The following is a 23,609-nucleotide window of genomic DNA, read 5'->3' as shown; positions in this document are numbered from 1 at the left end:
TGATCGGAGAAACCTGCATGGTGTAAAAAGTGTCTCTCATTACATTATCATACATTTTATCTCCAGTCTGTAGGCTATAGAAAAGGTCGCATTCTCTTTTGTACCATAATGCTATATATGTTATAATTTATGTCAGTGGTGGAAAAGTACCCAAGTGTCATACTTGAGTAAAAGTAAAGATACCTTAATAGAAAATGACTCAAGTAAAAGTGAAAGTCACCCAGTAAAAGACTTTAGTAAAAGTCTAAAAGTATTTTGTTTTAAATATACGTCAGTATCAAAAGTAAATGTAATTGCTAAAATATACTTAAGTATCAAAAGTAAAAAATATAAATAATATATCATTCCTTATATTAAGCAAACCAGACTGCACCATTTTCTTGTTTTTTTTCATTTACAGACAGCCAGTGGCACACTACAACACTTAGACATAATTTACAGACAGCCAGTGGCACACTACAACACTTAGACATTATTTACAGACAGCCAGTGGCACACTACAACACTTAGACATAATTTACAGACAGCCAGTGGCACACTACAACACTTAGACATAATTTACAGACAGCCAGTGGCACACTACAACACTTAGACATTATTTACAGACAGCCAGTGGCACACTACAACACTTAGACATAATTTACAGACAGCCAGTGGCACACTACAACACTTAGACATAATTTACAGACAGCCAGTGGCACACTACAACACTTAGACATTATTTACAGACAGCCAGTGGCACACTACAACACTTAGACATTATTTACAGACAGCCAGTGGCACACTACAACACTTAGACATTGTTTACAGACAGCCAGTGGCACACTACAACACTTAGACATAATTTACAGACAGCCAGTGGCACACTACAACACTTAGACATCATTTACAGACAGCCAGTGGCACACTACAACACTTAGACATTATTTACAGACAGCCAGTGGCACACTACAACACTTAGACATTATTTACAGACAGCCAGTGGCACACTACAACACTTAGACATTATTTACAGACAGCCAGTGGCACACTACAACACTTAGACATTATTTACAAACTAAGCATTTGATTTGTAGTGAGTCCGCTAGATCAGAGGCAGTGGGGATGACCAGGGATTTTCTCTTGACAAGTCTGTGAATTGGACCCTTGTCCTGCCCTGTTAAGCATTCAAAATGTAGTTAAAAGTACATTATTTTCTTTAGGAATGTAGTGAAGTAAAATTATTCAAAAACATAAATAGTAAAGTACAGATACAAAAAAACGACTTAAGTAGTACTTTAAAGTATTTTTAATCAAGTACTTTACACTACTGATTTATTTTAGATCTTTTTTTTGACGGGATGTTGGTGGAGCTCCGCAGCGATGTGTCTCTCCCACAGCACCCTGGAGAGGCGCGCTGGGAATGGACAAGAGAGTCACTGCCTTTGACAAAGTGGGCACTGCTTATCACAGGGAGGCATCAGCGCTCACCTAAAAAGTCCATATGCCACTGGTTGAAAGAAATTGTCATTGTTGTCGGGCAGAATTATGTGAAGTTTTATGTGTTGTTGGTGACTTGGTCAGTCAATCTGCCGCAATAGGCTCAGCCTAATCCTGCCTAGTGAGCGGGCTGGCCGTGTCTCTATCTTTGTGTGTTTCTGTGTGTTTCTGTGTGTGTGTCTCTGTGTGTGTGCGTGTGTCTCTGTGTGTGTGCGTGTGTCTCTGTGTGCGTGTGTGTGTGTATGTTTGTGCGTGTCTGCGTGTCTGTCTGTGTGTGTTACATGTATTACAGCACAGTGTTCTGGTCTGCTGTGCTGAGACACTGGTTTTAACAGCTTGCTTTGCTCCCCCCTCTCTCTTTCTCTTCCCCGCCACCTCTCTCTTTCTCTTTCTCTCTCTTTCTCTCTCTTTCTCTCACCTTTCTTTCTCTCTCTCATCTCTCTTTCTCTCTCTCTACCTCCCACTCATCTCTTTCTCTTCCTCCCTCTCACCTCTCCCTCTCTCTCTACCTCCCTCTCTCTATATATATATATTCACTTCAATTCAAGGGGCTTTATTGGCATGGGGAACATATGTTAACATTACCAAAGCAAGTGAAGTAGATAATATACAAAAGTGAAATAAACAATAAAAATGAACAGTAAACATTACACTCACAGAAGTTCCAAAAGAATAAAGACATTACAAATGTCATATTATATATATATACAGTGTTGTAATGATGTGCAAATGGTTAAAGTACAAAAGGGAAAATAAATAAGCATAAATATGGGTTGTATTTAAAATGGTGTTTGTTCTTCACTGGTTGACCTTTTCTTATGGTAACAGGTCAGAAATCTTGCTGCTGTGATGGCACACTGTGGTATTTCACCCAGTAGATATGGGAGTTTATCAAAATCGGGTTTGTTTTCAAATTCTTTGTGGATATGTGGAATCTGAGGGAAATATGTGTCTCTAATATGGTCATACATTGGGCAGGAGGTTAGGAAGTGCAGCTCAGTTTCCACCTCATTTTTTGGGCAGTGTGCACATAGCCTGTCTTCTCTTGAGAGCCAGGTCTGCCTATGGCTGCCTTTCTCAATAGCAAGGCTATACTCACTGACTCTGTACATAGTCAAAGCTTTCCTTAAATTTGGGTCAGTCACAGTGGTCAGGTATTCTGCCACTGTGTACTCTCTGTTTAGGTCCAAAATAGCATTCTAGTTTTCCCTGTTTTTTTGTTAATTCTTTCCAATGTCTCAAGTAATTATCTTTTTGTTTTCTCGTGATTTGGTTGGGTATAATTGTGTTGCTGTCCTGGGGCTCTGTGGGGTCTGTTTGTGTTTGTGAACAGAGCCCCAGGACCAGCTTGCTTTGGGGACTCTTCTCCAGGTTCATCTCTCTGTAGGTGATGGCTTTGTTATGGAAGGTTTGGGAATCGTTTCCTTTTAGGTGGTTGTAGAATTTAACACCTCTTTTCTGGATTTTGATAATTAGCAGGTATCGGCCTAATTCTGCTCTGCATGCATTATTTGGTGTTCTATGTTGTACATGGAGGATATTTTTGCAGAATTCTCATGCAGAGTCTCAATTTGTTGTTTGTCCCATTTTGTGGATTCTTGGTTGGTGAGCGGACCCCAGACCTCACAACTATAAAGGGCAATCTGTTCTATAACTGATTCAAGTATTTTTTGCCAGATCCTAATTGGTATGTCAAATGTTATGTTCCTTTTGATGGCATAGAAGGCCCTTCTTGTCTAGTCTCTCAGATCGTTAACAGCTTTGTGGAAATTACCTGTGACGCTGATGTTTAGGCCAAGGTATGTATAGTTTTTTGTGTGCTCTAGGGCAACAGTGTCTAGATGGAATTTGTATTTGTGGTCCTGGCGACTGGACCTTTTTTGGAACAACATTATTTTTATCTTACTGAGATTTACCGTCAGGGCCCAGGTCTGGCAGAATCTGTGCAGAAGATCTAGGTGCTGCTGTAGGCCCTCCTTGTTTGGTGACAGAAGCACCAGATCATCAGCAAACAGTAGACATTTGACTTCAGATTCTAGTAGGGTGAGGCAGGGTGCTACAGACTTTTCTAGTACCCTCGCCAATTCATTGATATATATGTTGAATAAGGTGGGGCTTACGCTGTATCCCTGTCTTACCCCATGGCCCTGTGGGAAGAAATGTGTGTTTTTTTGCCAATTTTAACCGCACACTTGTTGTTTGTGTACATGGATTTTTTTATGTTGTATGTTTTTCCCCCAACACCACTTTCCATCAATTTGTATAGCAGACCCTCATGCCAAATTGAGTCCAACGCTTTTTGGAAATCAACAAAGCATGAGAAGACTTTGCCTTTGTTTTGGTTTGTTTGTTTGTCAATTAGGGTGTGCAGGGTGAATACGTGGTCTGTCGTACGATAATTTGGTAAAAAGCGAATTTGACATTTGCTCAGCACATTGTTTTCACTGAGGATATGTACGAGTCTGCTGTTAATGATAATGCAAAGGATTTTCCCAAGGTTGCTGTTGACGCATATCCCACGGAAGTTATTGGGGTCAAATTTGTCTCCACTTTTGTAGATTGGGGTGATAAGTCCTTGGTTCCAAATATTGGGGAAGATGCCAGAGCTAAGGATGATGTTAAAGAGTTTTACTATAGCCAATTGGAATTTGTTGTCTATATATTTGATAATTTCATTGATGATACCATCAACACCACAAGTATTTTTGGGTTAGAGGGTTTTTATTTTGTCCTGTAGTTCATTCAATGTAATTGGAGAATCCAGTGGGTTCTGGTAGTCTTTAATAGTTGATTCTAAGATTTGTATTTGATCATGTATATGTTTTTGCTGTTTGTTCTTTGTTATAGAGCCAAAAAGATTGGAGAAGTGGTTTACCCACACATCTCCATTTTTGATAGATCATTCTTCGTGTTGTTTGTTTAGTGTTTTCCAATTTTCCCAGAAGTGTTTAGTCTATGGATTCTTCAACTACATTGAGCTGATTTCTGACGTGCTGTTCCTTCTTTTTCCGTAGTGTATTTCTGTATTGTCTCCCTCTCATCTCTCTCTCTCTCCATTTTCATCACAAATACATTTTTCAGATAGAGAGAGGGTAGTCTACTGCAGAGTTGACAGAAAGTCATCTCTGTGTGTTTGAAGTGTTGGTAAAACGCTGCCTGGAGGTTTATAACAAATTGGCTTTATGGATTATTGCCGTTTATGGTGGTGGCTCAAAGGCTGTGTGTGTGTATGTGTGTCTGTGTGTTTGCGTGCATGCATGTGTGTGTGCGTGCGTGTGAATTTCCACATGCGCTTGTGTGTGTGTGCATGCAACAGTGCGTGTGCATGATCCCCTGCCTTTTTCAAATGAAATAAAAGACTCTTCCGCTGCGTCGGCCAGACAATCACTGTTATCTTATCTTCAATCACGTTGTTATCAGGCTGCTGTTCTTTATGCCTCCTATAGAGAAGAAGAATGGGCCCTCAATCCCCCTGTCGCTTTCCAGAGGCTACGCCACATCAGACACTGTCTTTCCAGAGGCTACGCCACATCAGACACTGTCTTTCCAGAGGCTACGCCACATCAGACACTGTCTTTCCAGAGGCTACGCCACATCAGACACTGTCTTTCCAGAGGCTACGCCACATCAGACACTGTCTTTCCAGAGGCTACGCCACATCAGACACTGTCTTTCCAGAGGCTACGCCACATCAGACACTGTCTTTCCAGAGGCTACGCCACATCAGACACTGTCTTTCCAGAGGCTACGCCACATCAGACACTGTTTTGTGTATATGTTTGTGGGTGATAGAAATGCTGAAATGACAGAGTGACAGATTATTCATTTAGCAAGGTTGCAAGCTGTTCTATAAACCAGACGCAGATTTACTTTTATTATGGTTCACTCTGAGTGTGGAGTTTGCTGATCAGAAACAATACCGACAAGTTGCCAAACAAATCATAAAACAAATTGTACTTTTTTTTGTTCAGGGAAGGAATTCTGCTTGTGAAGGGCAACAGAAATCCATTTCAATTTAATCTGCGACTTGATCTTTTTTCAGCATATAAACATAACACAGGAAGATGCCAGTAGAGGAGCCAAATCATATAACTCCCTTCTCTCTCCTTGTCCCCATCGCCCCCTACAGACCAGGTGAGGAACAGCTACCAGCTGTGTAACAACGGCACCCTGCGGGTGATGTATGCCAACGGGATGGGTATCAGCTTCCACACTGAGCCCCACATCCTGGCCGGGTCGGTCAGTCCTACAATCGGCCGTAGGAACATCACACTACCCACTGACAACGGACTCAACTCCATCGAGTGGCGGCTCCGCAAGGAACAGACCAAGGGGAAGGTCACTGTTTTTGGCAGGAAGCTGAGGGTGAGCTGAGAACCTCACTTCCTTTCTGTGTGTAATTTAGTCATTAGAGATGACATCACTTACTCAGTCTACAGAGATTATATCACTGACTGTGTAAAGATGACGTCACTTACTGTGTGTAGAGATGACATCACTGACTCTGCCTACAGAGATGACATCACTGACTATGTGTAAAGATGACATCACTCACTCTGCCTACAGAGATGACATCACTTACTCTGTGTAGAGATGACATCACTGACTCTGTGTAGAGATGACATCACTGACTCTGTGTAGAGATGACATCACTGACTCTGTGTAGAGATGACATCACTGACTGTGTAGAGATGACATCACTGACTCTGCCTACAGAGATGACATCACTGACTCTGCCTACAGAGATGACATCACTGACTCTGCCTACAGAGATGACATCACTGACTCTGCCTACAGAGATGACATCACTGGCACTGTGTAGAGATGACATCACTGACTCTGCCTACAGAGATTACATCACTTACTCTGTGTAGAGATGACATCACTGACTCTGCCTACAGAGATGACATCACTGACTCTGCCTACAGAGATGACATCACTCTATCTTCTTCCAGGCACATGGTCGTAACCTCCTCTCCATCGACTTCGACCGCAACACTCGGACGGAGAAGATCTATGACGACCACCGCAAGTTCACGCTCCGCATCATGTACGACGCGCAGGGCCGGCCCGCCATGTGGTTGCCTAGCAGCAGCCTGGCAGTGGTGAACGTGTCGTACTCGACCACGGGTCAGCTGGTGGGGCTGCAGAGGGGCAGTATGAGCGAGAAGACAGAGTTTGACCCTCAGGGACGTATTCTGTCACGGTCGTTCATAGACGGCAAGGTGTGGAGCTATAGTTACCTGGATAAGGTGAGGACATATTACTGTCTGGTACTGCTACTATTACTGGTACTGGTACTGCTAATGGTACTGGTACTGCTAATGGTACTAGTACTGGTACTGCTAATGGTACTGCTAATGTTACTGATACTGCTACTGGTACTGTTACTATTACTGGTACTGGTACTGCTACTATTACTGGTACTGGTACTGCTACTATTACTGGTACTGCTACTATTACTGGTACTGGTACTATTACTGGTACTGCTACTATTACTGGTACTGGTACTATTACTGGTACTGGTACTGCTACTATTACTGGTATTGGTACTGCTACTATTACTAGTACTGCTAATGGTACTCTACTGCTACTGTTACTGCTACTGGTACTGGTACTGGTACTGCTACTGCTACTGTTATTGGTACTGGTACTGTTGATCTTATCTGTGTGGAGCTATAGCTACATAGATAAAGTGAAGGCATCATAGCACCTGTGAGACATTACTTACTGTAGAGGCAGCAGGAATAGCAATGACAAGCTGATTGAGAGAAGTGAAAAGTGCATAAAATGATGCTAGTGATGATGACTTATGTTTCCTCTCCACTTCTCTCCCTCCTTCTCTCTCTCCAGTCCATGGTCCTTCTCCTGCAGAGCCAGAGACAGTACATATTTGAGTTTGACACCTCGGGGCGCATAACAGCCGTCACCATGCCTAGTGTAGCCCGCCACACCATGTTCACCCACGTCTCTATCGGTTACATCCGCAACACCTACAACCCTCCAGAGAGCAACGCCTCCATCATCCACGACTTCAGCGAAGATGGCCGCCCCAAGGCCACCCACTACCTCGGCACCGGCCGACGTGTCCTCTACAAGTACGGCAAGCTGGCCAAGCTAGCTGAAATCCTCTACGACAGCACCACGGTGACGTTTGGTTATGACGAGACGGCTGGGGTTCTGAAGATGGTGAACTTACAGAGCGGCGGGTTCTCCTGTACGATACGTTACCGTAAGATGGGTCCGCTGATCGACAAGCAGATCTACCGGTTCAGTGAGGAGGGGATGGTGAATGCTAGGTTTGACTACACGTACCATGACAACAGCTTCCGTATCGCTAGTATGAAGCCAGTCATCAGTGAGACTCCTCTGCCTGTGGACCTCTACCGCTATGACGAGATCTCTGGAAAGGTGGGTAGATGACTACACTACTAACCTTAACCCTAGCTCCACCCACAACCCTAACCCTAGCCTCAACCCTAACCCTAACTTCAGACCGGTCGGATGTACAATATAGAAACAGGTCAGAAAGTTGCAATAGGCCCGTGCAACCCAAGGCTTGATACCAGCATAAACAGAAACCCCCTTAAACCTAACCTTCAACCCTAACCCTAACTTCAACTCTAGCCTCAACCCTACCCCTAAACCTAGCATCAGGTCCATATCTTGGTTTAACCCTAACCCTAGCTTCAACTCTAACCCTAACTTCAACCACAGCCCTTACCCTAACCCTGTCCACATCCCAGTTTAACTCTAACCTTAAGCCTCAAGATTAACCCTAGCTTAATGTCCATACCCCAGTTTAACCCTAACCTTAACCCTAACCCTAACTCTAGCTTCCTTTCCACGTCACAGTTTATTCCTAGCTCTAGCCTCAATCTTAACCCTAACTCCAGCCACAACCCAAACCCTAACACTAGCTCCAGCATCAACCCTAACACTAGCTCCAGCATCAACTCTAACATTAGCTCCAGCTCCAGCCACAACCCTAACACTAGCTCCAGCTCCAGCCACAACCCTAACACTAGCTCCAGCCATAACCCTAACACTAGCTCCAGTCTCAAACCTAGCTCCAGCTCCAGCTCCAGCCATAACCCTAACACTAGCTCCAGCTCCAGCATCAACCCTAACACTAGCTCCAGCATCAACCCTAACACTAGCTCCAGCCATAACCCTAACACTAGCTCCAGCCATAACCCTAACACTAGCTCCAGCCATAACCCTAACACTAGCTCCAGTCTCAAACCCAGCTCCAGCTCCAGCATCAACCCTAACACTAGCTCCAGCATCAACCCTAACACTAGCTCCAGCCTCAAACCTAACACTAGCTCCAGCCATAACCCTAACACTAGCTCCAGCTCCAGCCTCAACCCTAACACTAGCTCCAGCCACAACCCTAACACTAGCTCCAGCCATAACCCTAACACTAGCTCCAGCTCCAGCCTCAAACCTAACACTAGCTCCAGCCACAACCCTAACACTAGCTCCAGCTCCAGCCAGAACCCTAACACTAGCTCCAGCTCCAGCCAGAACCCTAACACTAGCTCCAGCATCAACCCTAACACTAGCTCCAGCTCCAGCCACAACCCTGACACTAGCTCCAGCTCCAGCCACAACCCTAACACTAGCTCCAGCCACAACCCTAACACTAGCTCCAGCCACAACCCTAACACTAGCTCCTGCCACAACCCTAACACTAGCTCCAGCTCCAGCCACAACCCTAACACTAGCTCCAGCTCCAGCCACAACCCTAACACTAGCTCCAGCCTCAAACCTAACACTAGCTCCAGCCACAACCATAACACTAGCTCCAGCCACAACCCTAACACTAGCTCCAGCCATAACCCTAACACTAGCTCCAGCTCCAGCCACAACCCTAACACTAGCTCCAGCCATAACCCTAACACTAGCTCCAGCCACAACCCTAACACTAGCTCCAGCCACAACCCTAACACTAGCTCCAGCCTCAACCCTAACACTAGCTCCAGCCACAACCCTAACACTAGCTCCAGCCACAACCCTAACACTAGCTCCAGCCACAACCCTAACACTAGCTCCAGCCTCAAGCCTAACACTAGCTCCAGCCATAACCCTAACACTAGCTCCAGCTCCAGCCTCAAGCCTAACACTAGCTCCAGCTCCAGCCAAAACCCTAACACTAGCTCCAACTCCAGCCTCAATCCTAACACTAGCTCCCCAGCCTCAAGCCTAGCTCCAGCTCCAGCCTCAACACTAGCTCCAGCTCCAATCTCAACCCTAACACTTGCTCCAGCCTCAATCCTTTTTTTGTGGTGCTCCCGAGTGGCGCAGCGGTCTAAGGCACTGCATCTCAGTGCTAAAGGCATCACTACAGACCCTGGTTTGATTCCAGTCTATATCACAACCGGCCGTGATTGGGAGTCCCATAGGGCAGCGCACAATTGGCCCAGCGTCGTCCGGGTTAAGGTTTGGCCAGGGTAGGCCGTCATTGTAAGTAAGAATTTGTTCTTTACTGACTTGCCTAGTTAAATAAAGGTGAAATAAAAATTAAATAAAAACCCCAACCCTAGCTTCAACCTCAACCCTAACTCAACCCTCATCCCTAACCCTAACAACCAAACCCCTTGCAGGATGTCAGTTACAGTTGATAGATTGAGCATAAATCACCTATACTAGATTAAAGTGGGACCTAGACCCTCTGTACAATATTTTACTTAACTCTTAACTCTTATCTTGGCTACAGGTGGAACACTTTGGGAAGTTTGGTGTGATCTACTATGACATCAACCAGATCATAACCACGGCTGTGATGACCCTCAGCAAGCACTTTGACACCCACGGGCGCATCAAGGAGGTGCAGTACGAGATCTTCAGGTCTCTGATGTACTGGATGACAGTGCAGTACGACAGTATGGGACGCGTGGTGAAGAGAGAGCTGAAGATAGGACCGTACGCCAACACAACACAGTACCGCTATGAGTATGATGGGGACGGACAGCTCAGCGGGGTGAAGGTAGGAGATTTGACGTTACCAGTGAGATACTAGTCCTGCAGTAGTTGAGCACCAAATCACAATCCTAGAAGATTACTACAGAAACTTTAGCCTTGATTAAATGCTGTTGTTCTTTGCAAACACACACAGTATGGTATTCCTTTTCACTTTACACTTCACTTTTTGATTTTCCTATGTTGACTTACCTGACTTAAGCCCTTGGCTTCTATAAGGAGCCATTGATTCTGCTACGCACCTGTGTTATTAAAGAGTTGACTTCAGGTGTGTTTTTAAAGAGTTATTTTCATTGTCTATGCCTCCAGGTGAATGACTGGTCCACATGGCGCTACAGCTACGACCTGAACGGTAACCTGCACCTCCTCAACCCTGGGAACAGCGCCCGCCTCACGCCACTCCGCTACGATCTCCGAGACCGCATCACGCGCCTGGGCGACGTGCAGTACCATCTGGATGAGGATGGCTTCCTGAGCCAGCGAGGCTCGGATGTCTTTGACTACAACTCCAAGGGCCAGCTCCTCAGAGCATATAGCAAGCTACTGGGAGGCTGGAATGTCCAGTACCATTATGACGGACTGGGAAGGAGAGTGTCCACTCGGACCAGTCTGGGACAACACCTCCAGTTCTTTTACGCTGATCTGAACCACCCGGCTAGAGTCACACATATATTTAACCACTCCAGCTCAGATATCGCTTCACTGTACTATGACTTGCAGGTAGGCTACCAAATTGTTAGGGAAAAGTGTGTTCATCTACAGGCTACATGTCATAAATACTGTTCATCGTGATTGTGTTATGATTTTGTTATTGTTGTGATATAATCAAGTTTTTGTGATGCTATCGTTACGTTATGGTGACGTGACTGTCTGTGAGTTATGGTGATGTGACCAGGGCTTAATTTGTCAATCGTGAGGTGCCGGAACAAAAAGTGAGCATTAGAGAGGGGTGACCTGGGGAGTTCTGAGGTACCAGAACGCATGAGAAAAAAATAACTTCATAATAAAGCATTGCATGCATATCATCACATTTGCGTAGTGGCATAGAGCAGTAGAGTAGGCACTTACAGAACTTGCACACATGGGAAACATTTTTAGTAGCTTACAGTCCAGAAAAATGTTGGCCTTTTATAAACGCATTTCATGCAATTCTACTTAATTTTAGATGACTGGAGACTGTAGCAGAATCTTTTTTAATAAAAGAGTTGACTTTTATTAAACACACAAATGATAAAAATGGCAGGCTACTTTGACACCGACAAAAACAACCTTGTCTTGAATCCATCAATAGCCTAGGCCTAGTTGTGTGGAGACACATATTGTAGGCTACAATATGAGAATGAAATTATAGTCCTAAAAATGCTTTCCAGTTTCACTGACTCACCCAATGATGCGCAGCTCACTCACTGGTGATTGTCGATGCCCTCTTGCCAAAAGCCTATCTCTCTCTCTCTCTCTTTTGTAAAACAGTATTTGGAAGTTGATCAAATATTTTGGTAGCCTACAGCACAGTCTTTTCAGCAGGAGCCCTAACACTAGCTTTGCTTCCCAACCTGTTTTCCCTCGATTGTATTTGAAATATTGCGAAAGGCTTGCTTTGTCTGCGTGGTATTTTTTCACTGTCAGATTTGTATTTCAATTTATCAGGGATACTGCAGTTCCTCATTCTAGTTTGGCAGACCAGAGGGTTTGATCAAGACGTTAGCCCTGTCGAGGAGGGGGCGGTCGTCAGTGCGATGTACATCTCCCTAGTCGATAGGGTATCCGCTTTCCCATGCTTCGCCTCTGACCTGTGCACAACAGAAAAAGAGAAGCGAGGAAGTGACAAGAACCACCTTGTGACTCGATCGTTTGTGTCCTTTCCCGTGGCCATCTAGACCAGGGGAGAATGGTCTGTGACCATGATGAAGTGGGTGCCCAACAGGTAATACTTAAGAGTGTCTAGCCCTGTGCTCCCATATCGCAGTCTGCACCAGCATCGGTACCTGGAAATTGGGAGTCATGAGAATCGCATGGGAGCACAGGACTTCCTTCAGTTGCATAAATGCCACTTCGGGCTCATCCGACCACTTCACTGTTTCCGGGAGGCGGGCCCTGGTCAGATCAGTAAGGGGGAGGCTATAGCCGCAAAGTTGGGGATAAACCGGCTATCGTATCCCACCAGCCCCAGGAAGGACTTTACCTGTGCCTTGGTGCAAACCGCCTAGACCTTCCTCTCCTGGGGCTTGACGTTCCCCCGTCCGATCAAATACCCCAGGTATTCCACCTCCTCGAACCCCAGCTTGCATTTCTTGGGATTCGCTGTCAACCTGGCTTCCCTGAGCGCGTCCAGTACAGCCTGGAGGTGATCTTTCCAACCTTGGCTGTGGATGATGATGTCATCCAAATAGGCCGCTGTGTACTGTTGGTGGGGTCGGATGACTTGGTCCATCAGGCGCTGGAACGTGGGCGGGGCTCCATGGAGACCAAACAGGCGGACCCGGTATTGGTATAAGCCGTCCTGTGTCGAATGCCGTCTTCTCCCGGGAGGAGGCTGCCAAGGGTACCTGCCAATATCCCTTGGTCAGGTCCAGGGTGCTGATGAACCGGGCTTTTCCCAATCGGTCGATGAGCTCATCCAACCTCGGCATGGGGTAGGCGTTGAACAAACTGATGTCGTTCACCCCCCGGAAGTCATTGCAGAAACGCAGACTACTGTCCAGTTTGGGCACCAACACGATGGGGCTGCACCATGCGCAGCGGGACTCCTCGATGACTCCCTGCCTCCGCATAGCCTCCACCTCCTGCTTCACAGCCTTTCTTCGGGCCTCGGGGATCCGGTATGGCCTCTTTCGTACCATTTCTCCGGCCCGGGTGCGGATGTATTGTTCAATGAGGGTCGTTCGGCCCGACTTCTCGGAAAACACGGCGGTGTTCTGATCGAAGAGCTCCTGGAGCGCTTGCTTCTGAGCCGGTCTAAGGTCCTCATTGCTCGGGACCACCACTGGTCCCGTCGACGTTCCGGGTTTTGACCACAACGCGGCCAAGGCTGTCCTCACAGGCCACCTTTTCTATCGGTTCATGTGGTAAATCTGTTGGGGTTTCCGTCTCCCCGGCTGCCGTACGCAGTCATTTATGGGTCCCAGCTTCTCTGTCATCGTACGACCTGTGCCATGTTCCCAGGAAGTTACTTTCTGTGGTGGAGATTAAAACTAGCACCTTGTTACCCACATGGAACTCTTGGGGTTGGGTACCCCAAATGTAGACCTTGGCTTGGGTGCACTGGGCCTTCTCTATATGTTCCCTTACCACTGGCTATATGTCTGTCATACACTCCCTCATCGACTCTACGTGTTCCACCACGCTGCGTAAGGGGGTCGGCTGGGCTTCCCACACCTCCTTGGCGAGATCCAGTAGGTCATGTGGTCTCCTCCCATAGAGGAGTTCAAAAGGGGAAAACCCAGTGGAGGCCTGTGGCACTTCTTGGATTGAGAACATTAGGTGGGGTAGTAGCTGGTCCCAGTTCTTCCCGTCCCGCTCGATGACCTTCCACAGCATTTGTTTGATCGTCTTATTGAACCTTTCGGTGAGCCCATCCCTCTGCGGGTAAAAAACGGATGTCCGGATCTGCTTTGTCTGTAGGAGAGCACACAAATCTTTCATTAGTCGGTACATGAACTTGGTACCTTGGTCGGTCAGGATCTCATTCGAGATGCCCACCCGGCTGAAGAGGTGGAACAACTCCCGGGCGATTCCCTTGGAGACTGCTGCCTTAACCTCTCTTGGGCAGGTGACACACTATTCAACAGCCAGTGAAAAATCAGAGCGCCAAATTCAAAACAACAAAATGTCATAATTCAAAGTTCTCAAACATACAACTATTTTACACCATTTTAAAGGTACACTTCTCCTTAATGTAACCACATTGTCCGATTTCAAAAAGGCTATACGGCGAAAGCATAAAGTTAGATTATGTTAGGACAGGTACAACACAAGAAAAACCACACAGCCATTTTCCAAGCAGGAGAGGGGTCACAAATACCAAAAATTCAGCTAAAATGAAGCACTAACCTTTGATGATCTTCATCAGATGACACTCCTAGGACACAATGTTATACAATACATGTATGTTTTGTTCGATAAAGTTCATATTTATATCCAAAAACAGCATTTTACATTGGCGCATGATGTTCAGAAAATATTTTGCTCCCAAAACTGCCGGTGAATCAGCACAACAATTTACAAAAATACTCATCATAAACGCTGATAAAATATTAAACTGTTATTCAAAGAATTATAGATAACCATCTCCTTTATGCAACCGCTGTGACAGATTTCAAAAAAGCTTTACGGGGAAAGCACACTTTGCAATCATCTGAGTACAGCACTCAGAAACATACACCAGGCAATACAGATACCCGCCATTTTGGAGTCATCTAAAATCATAAATAGCATTATAAATATTCACTTACCTTTGATGATCTTCATCAGAAGGCACTTCCAGGAATCCCAGGTCCACAATAAATGTTGTTTTGTTCAATAAAGTCCATCATTTATGTCCAAATACCTCCTTGTTGTTTGCGTGTTCAGTAAGCTACTCCAAATGTAGGAAGCGCGCCCAAATTTCACGACTAAAAGTTTAAAAAAAGTTATATTTACGTTCGTTGAAACATGTCAAACGTTGTATAGCATCAATCTTTAGGGCCTTTTTAACATAAAACTTCAATAATATTCCAACCGGACAATTCCAATGTCTTGAAAAACGTTTTGGAACACAGATACCTCATCACGTGAACACGCGCCACAAAACTCATGTCATTTTCTGAGTCACCAACTTCCCGGTCTTCTTGTTCGCTCTCTGTTCACTGCAAAAGCCTGAAACTAGGTTCTAAAGACTGTTGACATCTAGTGGAAGCCTTGGGAAGTGCAAAATGAGTCACTGTGTTAGATAGGCAATGACTTGAAAAGACTACAAGGACCAGATTTCACACTTCCTGGTTGGATTTTTCTCAGGTTTTTGCCTGCCATATAAGTTCTGTTATACTCACAGACATCATTCAAACAGTTTTAGAAACTTCAGAGTGTTTTCTATCCAAATCTACTAATAATATGCATATTGTAAGTAGTAGGCCGTTTAATTTGGGTACGTTTTTCATCCGGCCACGAAAATACTGCCCCCTACCCAAGAGAGGTTAAGGGAAATGGCTTCAGGATATCGGGTGGCATAATCTACTATACCATGATATACCGGGACGTTTTTACCAGGGGGCCCACTATGTCCATGTTGATGCGTTCAAACAGCACTCCAAAGATCAGTAGGGGAACCAGCAGGTTCTGGAAGTGTGCTTTTGGGGCGGTGATTTGACACTCCGGGGCAGCTGCGGCAATAGACTTCCATGGCCTGCCTCATCCTGGAACAGCGGAACCGGGCGGTGATCCTTTCCCAGGTCTTCTCCATTCCCAGGTGTGCCCCCAACAACTGGGTGCGGGCCAGCTGAATAATGGTTCCGACATACCGGCGGGGCAGCAACAGCACCTCTCAGACTTCCCCCTTTTCGTGCGACACCTGATACAACAGATTATTTTTTATTTGGAAATGGGGGTATCGCCAGTCACTCACCCCCGGAAGAAGCTGGCCATCCACTGCTATCACTTTCCACTAAACAGTCCCACTGAGCAGTCCCACACTGTCCCCTCAGAGGGCTCAGGGCAGTTGTCTTGCCGGGTCCCTCAAAATCGAGGAGGGGGAGTATAGGGGTCCTCCAGTTGTTCACCAGGTGTGGATGGTTCTGGCGCCCCCTCGGACCCCGACTCTGGGTCTGTAGACACGCGGTTGGCAACCGCATGCTTCCGGGCCACGCAGGCGATGGTCCACCCCTGCTCTCGTCGGTCGCCGGCTCTTACTTTTTTCCCCAGCTCGTGCCTCCACAATGCTGAGGACATTGGACAATCTCATCCCACGAGGAGGGATACCGACAACTCAGGTACGGCACCCACCACCATCTGGCAGCTCCCTTGTGGCGTCACGATGGTGGCCTGCCCGGTCGAATACCTCTTGGTTTCACCATGGACACAGGAGACGGACATCTCCTCACCACGGTCAGTCGGATGGGCCAGCAGGCATGCTTGTACGAGCGTTACCACACTCCCGGAATCCAACAGAGCCTGGGTGTCACGACTGTCGACTTTCACAGGGACCATGGGTGCTGGTGGTTCGCTGTGGGTCCAACAGGAGGTGAAGTAGTTTACTGCATTGCCCGACTCGTCTCCGGGGCCTCGACTCCTCTCGACTCGGGCAATTTCATGCAAGGTGTCCCCTGGCGCTACACTCAAAACACGTCCTTTAGTCTTCTCCCCTGGCTGTCTCTCCGTAGGTCTGCAGTCCTTTAGCCCGGCTGACTGTTGGATTGTACGGTGGTGGGGTCGTCCTTCCATGTCCTCCGACAGCTCCCGGACTTGGCCTGCATCCCCTTCAGCAGGGCCTCGGTATTCTGGTGCGGCTCCCAAGAGATCCTCCAAGGTCTGAGGTGTGTGTAGGCTCGCCGCCCTCTTCATGTCATGAGGTAGTGCCTGTAAGAAGTGATCCATGACCAATTTATGTCGATAACGGGGAGGGTGGCTACGTCGGTTAGGAGCCATTCCCTGGTGATGCGCAGTAGGTCGCTCATCTGTGCTCGGGAGGAAGATTCGTGGACAAGTTGGGCCCGACGGGCTAGGCTGTACCCGGGGCGGCTGAGTACCTCCCTCTTGAGACAGTCGTAGTTAGCCACCTGTTCGGTGTTTAGGTAATAATACACATTTTGGGCATCTCCGGACAGGAACGGGGCCAACAGACTTGCCCACTTTGCCTTGGACAATACTTCCCGTAGTGCTATCCGTTTGAACGTGCAGAGGTAGGTCTCGATGTCGTCATCCTCCGTTAGCTTGATTAGAAACGGATTGGGATTCGGTCTGTGTTTCTCCTCACAGCTTCCTGATTTCCTCAAGCATGTAGACATTCTGTAGACACTGTTCTTCCAGCATTCGTTCCTGAATGTCCTGTGGCGCTTGTTGGGCCCGAACGAACTGCGCTAACTCATCAATGCTGATACTACCTAAACGTCAACGCTGGTCTGACCACGTTGTCAGATTTGCCCTCATTCTCCACCACTTGTGGCAGACCAGGGGGTTTGATCAAGATGTTTACACAGATTAGACACAAGTGTGATACCTCAGTTTCAAGGGTGTTTATTTAAAACATTAAAGAAAAAGAAAGAAACCAGTCTCCTCCAAGAGACCTTTTCTGGATTACCGCGTTCTGGGCTCCAGGGAAAGCTGTCTCCTCTGGGGTAGAACACCGAGCCCCTTGGTTCTAGTAGACCGTGAGGACATCTATCCAGTAGATGTAACCTCTTACTACCTCCAACCCTCCCGTGTGCTGCCCTCCTGACAGCTTTATGGGACCCGTACGGCTGGTGATCAATCAGCCCCTTGATTACTCACCAGCCTCAAATCAGCCTGAATTAGTCCTGGCCGGAGGACGCGTCGAGACCTGGCACATCCAGCAGAGGGAGCCACAGACGCGTAATGTAGACTCTGTCTGTCACCAGGCCTCGACGAGTCTCCCCCTGGTGGCTTGTCCGCGGTACACCACACTAGCTATGTGAGAGGTACTGGCGCACTTCTCACACAGCCACGGCCACGCGTTGGTCTGAAACATAGGTTACAATGTTGCACAAACCATAAATCCGGGCCGGCCCAACCCAAATCAACTCTTAGAATATTAGGTCCGGGCTTAAAATCAATTGTTTCACATCACATTTTTTTGTGGGGGCAGGAGAATTAATAAAGATGCAACTCAAATAAACTTTGATCACTTTTATTAGAATGTTTACATGCAAAAGGTTTAAATTATTTTTCATGCCAGGAGAGGTACCGGATCCAGCCAAATAGATTCCGGAACAAAACAGTCCAAAATGAAAAGGTGCTGGATCATGTTCTGGCAGGATCCGACTCAAATTAACCACTGGACGTAACTGTCTGTGAATTATGGTGACGTAACTGTCTGTGAGTTATGGTGACGTAACTGTCTGTGAGTTATGGTGATGTGACTGCCTGTGAGTTATGGTGACATGACTGCCTGTGAGTTATGATGTAAAACCCGTACTGCTTCCCCTCAGGGCCATCTGTTTGCTATGGAGGTGAGTAGTGGAGAGGAGTATTACATCGCCTCAGACAACACAGGAACACCACTGGCTGTCTTCAGCAGCAACGGACAGATGATCAAACAGGTAATCATGATGACAGTAATAAAAATACTATTAATGATCATTCTTTTTGTTGCATGATTGTTAAATATCTCAAGGCCCGTTATCCACATGTTTAGATAAGAAAAGATAAATTGGTACTTGATGTCCAGAGAGGTAAATTTGATTGTTCAAATTAAAAATACAAAAACTGACCAAGTAACCCAACTTTGTCTTTCCTAATTGCCCCAGAGGGGATAAAATTGAAGTGAAACATGAATTGAAGTGAAACATGCGCCTGTGTTTGCTGTGACCTCCAGGTGCAGTACACAGCGTACGGGGAGGTGTACCTGGACTCCAACCCAGAGTTCCAGCTGGTGGTTGGTTTCCATGGCGGTCTCTATGACACCCTGACCAAGCTGGTCCACTTCACCCAGAGGGACTATGACGTCCTGGCAGGCCGTTGGACCTCGCCAGACTATGCCAGCTGGCCCAAGATCGGCAAGGACCCTGCACCCTTCAACCTGTACATGTTCAAGAACAACAACCCTCTCAGCGATTTGTTGGACATCAAGAACTACGTCACAGGTAGAGCGTCTTTGGATCCTTGAAAAGCGCTTTATAAAACACATGCATTATCGTTATTACAGGTAAAGGAGAGAGAGCAGAGTGGGGGCGTTGTGTTATCATTGTCACTGTGTATTGTAGTTCTCTTTCTTTGTCATTTAGATTCGAAGAACATCCCAAAAAATACATAGAATATTTTACTACACTTAAAATATGTTCCCTAATACTACGCAGATTATTATAGCATTTTCAAACTTCTTAACATTTTCTAATATTTCTGACTTGCTAGCTAGCCTTATTAAAAATATTTTTTTTACTATGTTGTCTTTGCTCCCCAGACGTGAAGAGTTGGCTGGTGATGTTTGGTTTCCAGCTCAGTAACATCATTCCAGGGTTCCCCCGTCACACCCTCTACTTCGTGGAACCTCCCTTCGAGTTGCAGGCCAGCAAGGACTGTGAAAACGGACAGGTGAGAAGGCCTGGGACAGCCGACAGCTCCATTGCACTGATTCTACAGTGAGGGAAAAAAGTATTTGATCCCCTGCTGATTTTGTACGTTTGCCCACTGACAAAGAAATGATCAGTCTATAATTTTAATGGTAGGTTTATTTGAACAGTGAGAGACAGAATAACAATGAAAAAATCCTGAAAAACGCATGTCAAAAATTGTATAAAATGATTTGCATTTTAATGAGGGAAATAAGTATTTGACCCCTCTGCAAAACATGACTTAGTACTTGGTGGCAAAACCCTTGTTGGCAATCACAGAGGTCAGACGTTTCTTGTAGTTGGCCACCAGGTTTGCACACATCTCAGGAGGGATTTTGTCCCGCTCCTCTTTGCAGATCTTCTCCAAGTCATTAAGGTTTCGAGGCTGACGTTTGGCAACTCGAACCTTCAGCTCCCTCCACAGATTTTCTATGGGATTAAGGTCTGGAGACTGGCTAGGCCACTCCAGGACCTTAATGTGCTTCATCTTGAACCACTCCTTTGTTACCTTGGCCGTGTGTTTTGGGTAATTGTCATGCTGGAATACCCATCCACGACCCATTTTCAATGCCCTGGCTGAGGGAAGGAGGTTCTCACCCAAGATTTGACGGTACATGGCCCCGTCCATCGTCCCTTTGATGCGGTGAAGTTGTCCTGTCCCCTTAGCAGAAAAACACCCCCAAAGCATAATGTTTCCACCTCCATGTTTGACGGTGGGGATGGTGTTCTTGGTGTCATAGGCAGCATTCCTCCTCCTCCAAACACGGCGAGTTGAGTTGATGCCAAAGAGATCCATTTTGGTCTCATCTGACCACAACACTTTCACCCAGTTGTCCTCTGAATCATTCAGATGTTCATTGGCAAACTTCAGACGGGCATGTGCTTTCTTGAGCAGGGGGACCTTGGGGGCGCTGCAGGATTTCAGTCCTTCACGGCGTAGTGTGTTACCAATTGTTCTCTTGGTGACTATGGTCCCAGCTGCCTTGAGATCATTGACAAGATCCTCCCGTGTAGTTCTGGGCTGATTCCTCACCGTTCTCATGATCATTGCAACTCCACGAGGTGAGATCTTGCATGGAGCCCCAGGCCGAGGGAGATTGACAGTTCTTTTGTGTTTCTTCCATTTGCGAATAATCGCACAAAATGTTGTCACCTTCTCACCAAGCTGCTTGGCGATGGTCTTGTAGCCCATTCCAGTCTTGTGTAGGTCTACAATCTTGTCCCTGACATCCTTGGAGAGCTCTTTGGTCTTGGCCATGGTGGAGAGTTTGGAATCTGATTGATTGATTGATTCTGTGGACAGGTGTCTTTTATACAGGTAACAAACTGAGATTAGGAGCACTCCCTTTAAGAGTGTGCTCCTAATCTCAGCTCGTTACCTGTATAAAAGACAGCTGGGAGCCAGAAATCTTTCTGACTGAGAGGGGGTCAAATACTTATTTCCCTCATTAAAATGCAAATCAATTTACAACATTTTTGACATGCGTTTTTCTGGATTTTTTTGTTGTTATTCTGTCTCTCACTGTTCAAATGAACCTACCATTAAAATTATAGACTGATCATTTCTTTGTCAGTGGGCAAACGTACAAAATCAGCAGGGGATCAAATACTTTTTTCCCTCACTGTATGTTAACCAGAATCTGAAATATACGGCCTGCGAGCTAAATGAGGCCTGCTATTACAGAACAATGGTCCTCTCTCTTCTTCTGAGAGCCGGGTGAGACATTGAAGATACTGTGGGATCACTAATATGAACCTTCAATGATTACAGTGAAATCTGGACATTAATAGATGAGAATAACTGTAAACCAGACAGTATAAGTGTATCCTCGTCTGCATTCTTCTGCTTGACCATTGACTTTTTACCCCTCTTCTACCCCTCTCTCTCTTGTAGCTGATAACGGGGGTGCAGCAGGCAGCGGAGCGCCACAACCAGGCCTTCATGGCCCTGGAGGGACGGCTCCTTAACAAGGACCCCCACGACCGCCGCGACAAGCCCGGACACTGGTTCGGCACATCAACACCCATCATCGGCCGGGGAGTGATGCTAGCGCTGAAGGAAGGACGTGTGGTGGCGGCAGTTAGCTCCATGGCAACCGACGACAGCCGGAAAGTGTCCTTAGTCCTCAATGGCGCCATCTACCTGGATGGAACGCACTACACGCAGGCCGGACATGACTGTCACTTCTTCGTTAAAGTCGGTTCGGCCGATAGTGATTTACTGGCGCTGGGGCTGACCAACGGACGCAAGGCGCTGGAGAGCGGGATCAACGTGACTGTGAGCGGGAGGTCGCGGCGCGGCGCCACAGTGGAGTTTTCGGTGCCGTCGTTAGCCCTCAGCGTGCGGTATGGGCTAGCACTGGACGTGGTGGATGAGGAGAGGGTGAGGCTGCTGGAACTAGCCCGGCAGAGGGCCCTGGCTGGGGCCTGGCTGAGGGAGCGGCAGAGGGCCAAGGATGGGAAGGAGGGGAGCCGGCTGTGGACGGAGGGAGAGAAGCAGCAGCTGCTGACCGCGGGGAGGGTACAGGGGTATGACGGGTATTATGTTTTACCCGTGGAACAGTATCCAGAACTGGCTGACAGCAGCACCAACATCCAGTTCCTGAGACAGAACGAGATGGGCAAGAGGTAACAGCACTCCTGGACTGGGATGGAGGACTTGCTGACTCTTTCTCTCTCACTGACTCTCCTCCCCTTCTCCTTCTCATCCCTTTCATCTTCTCACCCTAGTTACTAGTTCCTTCCTCTCTTCGCTCCCCCCCCCACCTTCTCCCCTTTCCTCTCCAACCCCGCAGAAAATAAACCAACAAATGGGGTTTCTCACTGAACGCTGCAGGGACTTTTGAAAAGAAGAATATACTCAACTTTTTTTGTTGTTACTTTTACTGCCAAGGGCAAAACATCTAACATTTAGACAGAAGTTTATTTTATTTGTTGTTGAAAACAAACTGTGGAGAAAGGCACTCGTGAACCTTGAAAAACAAACTGTTGCTTAATAACTAAGATTCCCGTTTTTAAAAAAGAAATCGATATTTTCACCCATATTTTTGGGGACTTTGAGGGCGTAATGACAGACTCTGAACTGATGGTGGCGCTGTGTTGTGCTGGGTGCTCTGGTAAGGGCCTGCACCTGAAATTAACTTGTAGATCAAAGGGACCAATAGGGAGGCAGAGCCACCACAGGGCCCAGCGAATCACAACACTGATCAGAAGAGATCAGCAACAAGCACCGCAGCGTCACGTAAACGGAGTAAAACTACTAGTCATCAGTCTCAGGCCTCCATTTGTCCACAAAACTGTTCTCAGCTATTGCAGCAACATATCCTAGCAACCAATACTCACACCACTGAGATCCTTTAACTCATAAAGACTTCAAACAAAAGAAAACAAACTTTTTAGACACAAAGTTCGAGGGAGAAAAAAAATATTGTGAAAATGTATCAGAATGTGTCCATATGTGTCAGACTACTACACTACAGTTCAGACTACTATACTACAGTTCAGACTACTATACTACAGTTCAGACTACAGTTCAGACTACTACACTACAGTTTAGACTACTATACTACAGTTCAGACTACTATACTACAGTTCAGACTACAGTTCAGCCTACTACACTACAGTTCAGACTACTATACTACAGTTCAGACTACAATGCTACCGTTCAGACTACTACACTACAGTTCAGACTACAATACTACAGTTCAGACTACTATACTACAGTTCAGACTACAATACTACAGTTCAAACTACAATACTACAGTTCAGACTACTATACTACAGTTCAGACTACTATACTACAGTTCAGACTACTGTCCAATTGTTTACTTCATTCATTGGTTCAGACTATTATACTACGGTTCAGACTACTACACTACAGTTCAG

The 23,609-nt window shown here is 46.4% G+C and overlaps 1 protein-coding gene across 1 annotated transcript in view; it reads left to right on the top strand.

The window, feature by feature from the left end:
• LOC115168418 (teneurin-2) overlaps positions 1 to 23,256 on the top strand; it is a gene marked incomplete in the record, with an annotated part of 309,391 nt that extends 286,135 nt beyond the window's left edge. The window contains 9 exon segments of the mRNA XM_029723673.1: positions 5,609 to 5,844; positions 6,435 to 6,731; positions 7,333 to 7,890; positions 10,202 to 10,471; positions 10,774 to 11,184; positions 18,603 to 18,713; positions 18,989 to 19,256; positions 19,574 to 19,704; positions 21,619 to 23,256. Coding sequence (XP_029579533.1) covers positions 5,609 to 5,844; positions 6,435 to 6,731; positions 7,333 to 7,890; positions 10,202 to 10,471; positions 10,774 to 11,184; positions 18,603 to 18,713; positions 18,989 to 19,256; positions 19,574 to 19,704; positions 21,619 to 22,356 — 3,020 coding nt within the window.
• Positions 23,257 to 23,609: the final 353 nt, after the last annotated feature.

The sequence above is a fragment of the Salmo trutta genome, chromosome 3, assembly GCF_901001165.1.
Source record: "Salmo trutta chromosome 3, fSalTru1.1, whole genome shotgun sequence".
NCBI classification, from domain to species: Eukaryota; Metazoa; Chordata; class Actinopteri; order Salmoniformes; family Salmonidae; genus Salmo; species Salmo trutta.
The sequence above is the reverse complement of the archived record's forward strand: the minus strand, read 5'-3'. Positions and strand labels throughout refer to the sequence as shown.